The sequence below is a fragment of the Glycine max genome, chromosome 8, assembly GCF_000004515.6.
Source record: "Glycine max cultivar Williams 82 chromosome 8, Glycine_max_v4.0, whole genome shotgun sequence".
Classification (NCBI taxonomy): domain Eukaryota; kingdom Viridiplantae; phylum Streptophyta; class Magnoliopsida; order Fabales; family Fabaceae; genus Glycine; species Glycine max.
In genome coordinates this window covers 1326716-1338203 of record NC_038244.2, presented here as the reverse complement: position 1 = coordinate 1338203, position 11488 = coordinate 1326716, and the positions used below count along the sequence as shown (strand labels likewise).

General features: G+C 32.4%; 1 protein-coding gene across 1 annotated transcript; it reads left to right on the top strand.

Annotated features, from left to right (window-relative positions):
* Nucleotides 1-7310: 7310 nt before the first annotated feature.
* LOC100817079 (brassinosteroid-responsive RING protein 1) lies at nt 7311-8381 on the top strand. Its single transcript, XM_003532372.5, has one exon. The coding sequence runs from the start codon at nt 7663-7665 to the stop codon at nt 8143-8145; it is 483 nt and encodes a 160-aa protein (XP_003532420.1). The 5' UTR covers nt 7311-7662; the 3' UTR covers nt 8146-8381.
* The last annotated feature ends 3107 nt before the right edge of the window (nt 8382-11488 follow it).

Genomic DNA, 11488 nt, shown 5'->3' with positions numbered 1-11488 from the left:
GGCTAAATTGACTTAGGCACCAAGCATTACTAAGAGCCAATTACAAAAAATAATAATAATATGGCAAGTGGGACGAAGAGGATTAAACATTGTAATTAGTCCTAAAGCCAATTGATCATGGTTGGATTTAGCTGGCCTAATGATCTGTTAATCTTATCCCCCAAATGGCAGATGACATAGCTGATAATGTTTTATTTTACTGAGGATGATATATGGTGAGTAGAGTTATATTGGTATTTGTGAAGAAATGCATAATTAAGTGATTGAATTTGAGGAAGGATGGGAGTGGACCAATAGTTGTCTTGGACGCATTAGACACCAAGTCAGAGAAGAATAGCAATGAGGCTTTGGCAGTGGTGGGTGGTGGTGGGTGGTGGTCTAACACAATGCAGATTATAGAACCGTCCTATGGTCCAGTGTGGCCCCATATTCAAAAAATTCCCGCCCATCATGCATTGCTAAATGTCCTTTTTTTTTTTCTATACATTGCCCTTTGATTCTCCCTCTGTGAAAATTGAAATAACAAAAATAACTGACAAATTAATTGATAAAGTCCTACACATTGTCAAGAATTGTAGACTCTTTATTTCAACTTCAATTTTATTATGACTCTGCTATGTAAACATTTTTAAATTGCTAGTATATGAAATATTCAGTGTCAAATAGCTTGATATTCTAAGTTTTCTATGTTTAGTAATTAGTGTCAAATAGCTAAGATGGGTACTAAGAGTGTGGAGACCTAGGTTTTGTTTCAACAACCTCCGTCGGTAGTGTTGAGTCATGTGTCGTACTTCAAGCGGATGCTATGGGATATTGTTTCCCTACATTCTAGTTTTTTCTTGTTTATCTTTTCTCTTGTAAAAAATCAACATACTTGCAAGTATGCAACTGTTTGGTTTAGAGTGTGGCACAAATGATTTTGGATAAATTAACTTTGAACCATTGAATGTTTTAAACATATATATCATGATATATATGTTTAAATTAATTGAAACCACATATTAGAAATGTGTCTTCTATTATATTCTCTTCTTATTTGTTCTGTTTCTATATATAAGACTCAATTATTTAATTTATTAAGATTAATGATAGTGATTAATTTAGTTGATAGTAATAAATTTATTTTAAATTTATATATATTTTTTAAATTATCTCTATCATTAATACTTTTCTCTCTTCTAATATTTTGTTGTGTCAATATTTTTTTTCTTTTAATGAGAAATATTTATAGTATAAAAAAAATTAATAGAAGGAATATTATAGATTTAGTTTTATAAAAAAGAACAAACATCGATTTTATATATAAGAACAAAGAAAGTATATAAAGTAGTAATTATTTGTCACTATAATAAATATCATTTTAATTTGATATTGAAGGGATATTTTTTTTATCAGTGGAATATGTGTATCAACTATCAAGAAATTTATAATATTTATATACGTTACTCATTTGATTGAGTTAGTTTCTCTTAGTGCATTAGAAGAGTGTTATGAACAAGCTATCTAACACCCTTTTTCTATTACACTCTCCAATCAAATGTTAAAAATTAAAAACGAAAAAACAAGAGAGAAAATAATTTAAATATAATGTAAGACAGTATTTTATTATTTTTAATAGATTTAAATTAATAGTTTTTTTTAGCATTTATCTTTATTAGCATTGTTATTGTTTAGATGTCAAATGAATTGTAACTCAATGAATTAAAGTTTCATCCTCAGTATGATCAGATGTGGATATTTCCTGCTTAGATATGGTTCCTTATTTTAATTAGAGTATGCTCCTATATATTTGATGACGGCATTTAGGTGAATGTCTCCAAATAATTAAATTGGTTGGTCATTACTCATGCAATTCCAAGTTCAAGTCTAGAATGGTGAAGGGTGAAGGGTGAAGAGTGAAGACGATCATTTGAAAAGCCTAATTCATTAATCAGTCATGAGTCAACCATTGTTGGCAGCTAGTACGGTCCACTAACCTGAGTACATTTAGGTGTAACTGGGTAACTTATGATAAGATATTCTATCAGTATTGTTAGTCTAACTAATCAGTTTGTATTTGATAGAATATATTATCAAAACATATGATAAGATATTCTATCGGTATTCTTAGTCTAGCTAATCAGTTTGTATTTGATAGAATATATTATCAGAATAAGATATTCTATCATTATCTTAGTTTATCTTTAAGCTTGTAATCCTTTATATAAGCTAATGATGCTTAACGAGAGGGGAGAGAAAAATAATCTTTCTCTCATCCCTTGAGCTAGTTTTTGGGGTTGAGTTAGACCTTTCACATTACACACTCTAAGATGGTATCAGAGCCAGTTCTGATCCTGGGACCACGCTTCCGCTAGCCTTCGCTTTGTGGTGACAAATACCTACCATTTGTTGTTCACACATCAAGCCCAAGGAGTGCTTGGCGTGAGGGGGTGTGTTAGAAATAATTCAAGTCCCACATCGGCTAAAAGTAATCCCGCATTAAAGATAAACTAAGATAATGATAGAATATATTATCTTATATTCTGATAATATATTCTATCAAATACAAACTGATTAGTTAGGCTAAGAATACCGATAGAATATCTTATCATATATTTTGATAACATATTATATCAAATACAAACTGATTAGTTAGGCTAACAATACTGATAGAATATCTTATCATATATTCTATCATCTTAGAGTGTGTAATGTGAGAGACCTAACTCAATCCCAAAAGCTGGCTCAAGGGATGAGGGAAAAATTATTTTTCTCTCCCTTTTCGTTAAGCATCATTAGCTTATATAAAGAATTACAAGCTTAAAGATAAACTAAACTAAGATAATGATAGAATATCTTATCTTATATTCTGATAATATATTCTATCAAATACAAACTGATTAGTTAGGCTAAGAATATCGATAGAATATCTTATCATATATTTTGATAATATATTCTATCAAATACAAACTGATTAGTTAGTCTAACAATACTGATAGAATATCTTATCATATATTCTATCACACCCCGCAGTCGAAGCGAGAGGTCGACGAACACTGAGACTGTCTCGAACTTGGACCCAAGACCACCACCACTAAATTTTTTATTTTTTTTTTCAGAATTCTTGTGATATCCAGAGCTTCCCACGTTGTTGTTGGTTTGAAAGAGAGAAATTTGAGTCATAAATGGATTGTGAGGCAGCCACCATTGTCGATCCGGCTTCCTCAAGTGTGAGCATCGACCGAGCCTGATAAAATGGAGGTTGATGATCACTCTGCTGAATTAACGTCCTACACCTCGATATGCACTTGTGAGACCCGAAACAAGTTGAATAACGAGGTAGCTCTTCGACAGACATTCTCCATTTCAAGAGTGATGGAGATATGGTTCTTTATATTGGAAACCGCAAGAGACGAATGGAAAGAACTCTTATTGTCCATCATGGCGGTGAGGAGAAGAAGAAATAAGAGATGGAGGGAAGGTAAGGTAAGGGAAGTGATTTGAGAGAGACAGCCAGCAAAAAGGCTCACCGGGGTTTGAAAAGTTCAGTCCATGTCACGTATTGGACATTTTCCATCTCAAGAATGATTGAGACATTGGAGATAGCAAGAGCAATGTGAAAGATATAGTTTGAGTGAGACATGGTGATGGAGAAGAAAAAGAAAGGGACTGAACGACGCTAGGGCCTGTGTGTGAAAGCCAAGGAAAGGCGCTAGGGCTCTGACACCATCTCAGAATGAATAATGTGAGAGACATAACTCAACCCCAAAAGCTAGCTCAAGGGATGAGGGAAAAATTATTTTTCTCTCCCCTTTTGTTAAGCATCATTAGCTTAAATAAAAAATTACAAACTTAAAGATAACTTAAGATAATGATAGAATATCTTATCTTATATTCTGATAATATATTCTATCAAATACAAACTGATTAGCTAGACTAAAAATACCGATAAAATATTTTATCATATATTTTGATAATATATTTTATCAAATACAAACTGATTAGTCAAACTAATAATACTGATAGAATATCTTATCATATATTTTTATCACTATGTTTTACGTTATATTTTAAATAATTTGTTTTTGTTCAAATAGCTTTATATAGTGGGTTTCAGTGTTTGTACTTTTAACTTTTTTCCCAGTTATGAGTTCGTTCTTTTCCCTCTCTTATGCGCATGCTAGCTAGTCTGAAGTCTCTCACTTGCATATTTTTATCCTTTAATTTCACGTTGTCAAGGATTGTTATTGGATTTTTTATTTTTTTTTTGGATGAATGAATTATAGTTGGTGTTTGAGTTACACATCTCTTACACTCGCCATCCAAAAAATAAAAAACACATATCTCTTACACTGATCACTAACTTTGATATTGAATTGGATACTGAATTAAGGGTAGCAAGTTGTACATTCTGATTCAGTAGTACGTAGTATCTGATTAAGTAACTTTGCGTGGTGTAATCAATTGCATTAAGCAGAAGCACCAATAAAGGGCCAACCAAATGCAAAAGCTTACAAAACATTTTCAGTCCTTGAATTGAGTGTTCTTTTGAATAGCTGCCTGTATTTTTGGTTCTAGTCATAATTCGGTGTTTTTTTTAGGTATTTTGTACATTTCAAATTGCGATGTAATGAGAGAGAACGGGAAGTTCCCAGCATAAATTTAAGAGGGACCGGGGTAAGAGACATATACATATGTGTGAGATCGAGAAAAAAAGGAATAATAAGCATGTAAAAAAGAGTAACAAAAAAAAACTCAAACAAAGGGACATTGTGAAAATTAGCAACTTCTTTTATACTATATATAAAAATTGTTTTCTTCGTTTTGAATATCAGTTATTTGATGTATGTTTTATTTTATACGATCAAAGTTATTTTTTTTAAAAAAATTCAAACATGCATGCTTATCAAGCGAAGTAAAATTATGGTAAAAACTGTGAAAATAAGTCAATTAATCGTAATTATATTTTTAATTACAAAAATTTGATAAAATAATTTTTTTATATATAAGAATATCATAATAATACTTTTTTGTGACATCAAATAATCAATACATTACTATAGAAGTTGTGCAAAAATTCATTTCTGAATACTTCTCTCTGAAAAAAAATGCTTCCTTATTTATTTTATATTTTAAAATTAAAATTCTCAAAAACACATTTGTAACAAGTCTATCTTCTAATCTAATGTGTGAAAAGATAATAGTGATGGAGAAAGGTCTAAGGCTCTCCCCATGATTATCAACATCGGGCGACAAGTTTGTTGACGTAGGTGACCCCAAAGACCAACGATATTACTGCTTTCACGGGTTTTATCTTTAGCTCATAATTGGTCTTCCCACCATCAAATGTTTTGGATTCGGTGCCTCAATTTCAACGCTATTTGCGATTTTGAAACATGCTATAACGCATATGGAAATTAAACGAAAACGAAACTCAAGTTGTGTGAACTGGCCCCCCACCCTTCTAGCTTAGCTAGCTTCAATTATTGGATGCTATATTCATTTGCTTATTAGACCAACATGCTTCTCCCACTCCCCACCTCGCAAGGGCAACATTAAATTGCTAACTCATCTCGTTAAAAATAAAAAACTTGTTATATATTTTTATAGTATTTTATAAAGTAGTAAATGTTAAATTAAAATGTCTCCTGGTGAGGTGAAAATCACGTTCCGGAGAGAGGGAGCTAATAAAGAAAGAAAAGGATAGTAATATGGTTGAAACATGCATGATAAGCTAGAAATTAAGGTTAGCTGAAAAATATGTAGGTAATGCACGCCAATCAAGATGGGACAGGGACTCCATGAATGGTGATGTGTTGATTAAAGAAAGAAAAGGCACCATCTTTGGTTTGTTGCTGTTTCATCCATGCCGGTGTCTAGCTTCTTTAGTGGCCTTCCAATGGGGATCACTGGTGGAACCTCTTACTATCCTTATTAATTTCTCACTTTCATGTACATATACGAATGGGACATTTCAACACCCTCCTCTCCTCTTTATGAATTCTTCATCCATGATATTAATTAATGACATTTGAGTGTTAAGTTAAATTTGCTTGTATTTATTTATTTAATCATATTCAGATTCATAAATAAAAAGAAACCTCAACCAACATTTAATGCTTTTTCCAAAACAAAAGGAAAAAGTGATGTTACAGACACATCCTTCGTTAAGTGTGAGATAAAGTTGCAAAGATATAAATTTTTCTGGAATTTACTCCTCTCAATTACTCCAAAAATTGATAAAGACAGTATCAAACACTCACAACAAAATTGAAAATTGAAAAGTTTAGTCTAAATACATTTAATTAGGAAAATGTTTTCTGAACATTTAAAAATAGAATCGTAGGTTGTTTCTTTAGAATAATTTTAAGATGTGTACTCCAACTAATAAAACTCGTGCATTTAAGCTTGATATGAGCTCACTCTGACGATGTAGATAAAAATGGAAGATAGGGCACTGTTAAGCTATTGATAAAACCTTTTATTTATTAATAAACCTGGTCCTTAAAGATTCACAAAATTGAAACATAGACATCTCACCATATCATGAAGACTAAGTGAGATTAGAAACCAAGCAGAGCGGCTCCAATTGACGTTGGAAATTAAGATAACATTGCATAGGAATCAATCTAAGTCGTTGCTTAATTTCATTAATAGAACCCGTTGACAGCATGTTCCACTCATAATACAAAATGGAACCCATTCCCTAATTCAAACGGCAGTTTATGAACCATTATGTGACGTGAGTCTGCTTTATCGATTTCCTTGCTGCTTTACATAGGTAAGCTCCATTTCTTACGCTTTTCACGCATGCCTACAGTTTAAACAAAATTAGGCAAAGGGAATGAATGAATCAAGTGGCTGCAATGTTTTCCGAATAAAATCTCTCCACCATCATCATTCTTCAATAAGGATATGTGCGTTTATTGAAACCGGTGACTGCGTTAGTCGTAAGTTTTTTAGTCACTATCGCTTCAACTCTAATTGCCACTTCCACCAAAAGTGATTAAGTACTAACTGTATTTTGACTCTATTAAATTACTATCTAGTTACATAAAATTCAGAAGTAATTAAACATAAATATTTAATGTGTTAAATTTAAATATCTAAATTTGATATTTGATAAAAATATTTTTTCTTGTTGGACGGAAAGCTTAAGACAAAAAATGATTAATATTTAATACTACTTCTATATAAGTAAAAGATTAGCTTTGCTATAATCAATCCCTTTTCGAACAAAAAACAAAAAATTGACGATAAGCAAATTACACTTAAAAAAGAAAACAAAATACAATAAATCCAAAAAAAATTCTTCAAATCACATTTGTTTTAATACATATTTATACTCAAGACTCAAATTTGAGATTAGCAATTAACAACTTCACATCCTCAATGACCTTTAAATCACAACTATCGTACTAGTATTTTACATTTAAGTGAAATATGCATATATCAATAAAAAAAAAACCATAAATTAAAAAAAGATGCATAGTTGATTCATTTATAATCTTAAAAATAAGAATGACATTTTCCAAAAAAAAAAAAATTGATTACGGATGGGAAGAGGGTGAGGCCAAGGTGAAAAAAAGGGTAGTGTACAGGTCCATGTATCTATATAACGCAGCTTGTTCTTGTTCACTTTCCCCAATTTTCTCTTGACGCAGAAAGAAAGAAATCTCTTTGATGGGTTTCCCAGTGGGGTACTCGGAGCTCCTGTTCCCGAAGCTTCTCCTTCACATCCTCTCCCTCTTGGGCCTCCTCAGGAAGCTGATTTGCAGCCTCCTCCGCTTCATGGGCCTCCACGACTTCCTCGAGCCCGACATTGCCGCCTGGCCCGAAACCCGAATGCCCGAAGAATTCGAGTCCGTGTCGGCCACGCTCATCCGGGAAATCCTGCCGGTGGTGAAGTTCCGGGAGCTGGTGGACCCCCCGGAGACGTGCGCGGTGTGTCTGAGCGAGTTCGAGGAAAACGATGAGATCAGACAGCTGGCGAATTGTCGCCACATATTCCACCGAGGATGTTTGGACCGTTGGATGGGGTACGATCAGAGAACATGCCCTCTCTGCAGAATGCCCTTTATACCCGACGAAATGCAAGGTGCTTTTATTGAGAGACTCTGGGCTGCCTCTGGTATCGCTGAATATCCGCATGTTGCTCCTTTCTAGTATCATTCATATTTCCTTATTTTACTTTTTTGGGGAAGGGATATCAAAAGCCATAACCAGAAGAGGTTCTTTTGATTTCGTGGTTTTTTTTTTGTGTATGTGTATATATACAGAGACCTCTATCAATTGTATATCGATTTCTCTTAGATGATGGATTTTTTTAGAATTGGGAGATCTGGTTCATCTCATATTTTGACCTGTATAACATAATTGGAAATTAATTATGTTTTGATTCATCTTAGTTGCAAATTTTACATTCAAATGTGTGGAGTCTGGAGAGTAGTGGGAGAAATTATTAATTATTGATCATGTAAAACAAACATTTTTCAGTTTTAGGGTTTAATTTGGTTTTGAAGAATTTACCAATTTCGGGTATAAAACTATGAAAGTTCATGAATGACAGAATGCACGCGAAGCATTATTTGGTTTGAACTGTTACAGTAACATGGTTTAGGGTTTTGGCAACTTTAGTTAGAAAGTACTAGTACTACGTAATAAATGATTATTTTATTTTTAAAAAAATACTAAAATGTACTAAGTCGTGATAAAAGAATAATAATGCACCTAAACCATTTTTAATAATAAATAAATAAATTTATTAACCGGACCCTATCATATCTTATTGGTAGGATCTATCGAATATTGTTCCATTCCGGATTTGCAAGCAATGGTTTGTTCATTAATCATCGGTGTTATTAAATGGTACTGTAAATTCAAAGAGTACACTGCACGTATTTCTTTAATTGCTTTAGTTAATTTTTAGGTCTTAGCATTCTTGGAGCTTGAGTGGCATGTGGATGGAGGGCTTCACAGATTGGACAAAAATTAAGTCATAAAAAGACAGGAAGCTCTTTATATTTCTTTTGAACGTTTCTGCGCGGAGGTAACGTAGGACAATGGTAATTGATATGCTGGCTCGTTTTACTACCATAGGAAAAAATCAGAAAAAAAGCTTAGAGTGACGTTGGTGCAACTGCAAATAATTAGTGCTTTAACATGATTATGGTAGATGAGAAAACCAACATAAAAAAAAAAGGTGGGTCGGGGAGCTTTTTCGTCGTTTAATGGTGTTGGTGATGCTCTTTATAGATTTCTTGGCGCCGGATCCGGGTCATCAATCTTTGATTTGCTTCCTATAAGCTAATGATAATATTTCACAGTATTTTTTACAGTAAGTAGTTAACTATTTATATTATACTTTGAACCAAACTATTTATATCAGTTCGGATCAGCCAAAGGTTTGAAAAAAGAAGAAGTTATTTATATGAAACCCACCTAAAAACAGTCGTCTCCAATCCATATGTGCGTGGAATAAGGAGAGGGAAAGTAAACTATTTTTTTAATTTCTTACAAATTAAAAAAATTATAACATTCAGTAAAAATAAATTATAACAAAAAATTAAAAATAATGAATAGTTCTATATTAAGAAAAAATAGTGGAATAAAAAATTAGATTTTAATTAGTAAAATATGTTTTAATATATTTTATTTCATTTTACTTATCAACTAACAAAGAAATTTATCAACTTTTCTTTTTATTTCTAATTATCCAAATGATATATCTTTTCATTTCTTCAGCTCAGTTTCTCTCCTAATCTAGAAAAGTATAGCTAATTTTAGAAGAGTTAGTCTTTTGTAGATGACAAAATATAATTACTTTTAGGTTTATAAGTATAATTAACTATAAGTAATTAACAAAAAAAAAAGTATAAATATAAGTGCTTATGTAATAGTACTTTAACAAGTTATCATATTTATGATAAATAGTTATTATATCAAGTACATAAAATACGTTTTATGTCAAGATAAGTTAAGTAAAAATAATTCTAAAATAATATATTTTATTTAAAAATAAATTTATATGATATACTATAACACATTTGGTTTTTGGTAATGTTTCTCATTCATTCCATTTGCTTAACACTTTTTTGATTTGGTTCTTTGTTGGACATTTTTAACTTTGGTTTTTTCATGCACACTAATATTACTCTCTTAACATTCTCATCAAATAAAAGAAGTTATTTAGCTCCTATATCATTTATTTTTATGTGTACTCTCTTGATCTTTCAGTTGGATACATGATGACCCAACTCACTTTTAGTCTCTTCATGTTTATGCACTCTAGACTATGGAGTTATATACTCTCTTGACTGTCTCGATCAAACATATAATGACCAGATTCACTCTTAGTCTCTTCATACTCACGCACTTGAGACTACAGGATTATGTATAATGTACCCATTAGCCCTCTTGGTCGGCTAGCACACTATGGGAAGTGATAATCAATCAACCCATTAGGATTGCCAATTGCATAACCGACTGCATGTGCATCTTGAATCCTTGGTCACTTAAGCCACCCATGAAGATTCTTTCATGGACCTTGAAGAGTCTATTCCGTCCCAATAAAATAAGTCCATCCAAAAATATTGGATCAGTCTGTTATAACATACCCCTATATATATCTCATTCAACCCAGAAAGACAAATTACACCTCACATTTGAATGTTGTTGTGCTAAGTTTTCTTCCTTAAGTTACAATCTAGTTATAGAAACAATATAAAATTGTGTAAAGTCATACAAGAAAAGTTTAAATAAGAAAGACGGTATGTTGCTTAAATATATATCGTCTAGCTGTACTTCAAACTTCAAAGTCTAGAGTATGTCCAAGGACCAAGGTGAATAAGTGTAGGAGAATTAGTAAATCTGTCACTATAGTATCAGTATTTTCATTACTTAAACTACTCACAAATTTGATGAGGCAACACGACCTCTTTTGTTATCCTTATGCATTCTTTAACACCCCCCCCCCCCCCCCCCCCACCCTCTTGACATCCAAATGATCCAATATAAAAGTTTTGGGTCAATTGCTAGGTCTTCAAACCACTCATATTCTTCTTGCACACTTAAATCCTCAAGATAACACTCCTTAGTCCTGAGTCCTTGGTGTGCACCCATTAACTTCAACTCTTTCTCTTTCCACTTCTAGATCCCGAGAAGGTGTTCGTGCACAATAATCTATGCCTATGTTATCTTCCGGGGAAAAAAACCCAACAAGAATAAAGTACCTTTTTGTTTGAACTTTGCAACCTTAGGAATTAGGATAATGCAAAAATAAACTAGAAATAAAAATCATTAGACATTTAATTATTAGATGAATATAAAATTATATTAGAGATAGAATCATAGAACTTACCTTAATTTTAGCCCTCAACCTTATGCATGGAGAAACTGCCTCACTTGATCTCTAGCAGTGGAGCATCAATTTTGGAAGCCTATTAGATTGGGTAGAAGAGGGCCAAAGCTGTCCCTTATGACGTTTGCTGATGGTTTGGTACTGTTGGCG

Coding starts and splice junctions, on each gene's coding strand:
- LOC100817079 (XM_003532372.5), top strand. CDS start 7,663: ATGGGTTTCCCAGTGGGGTACTCGGAGCTCCTGTTCCCGAAGCTTCTC.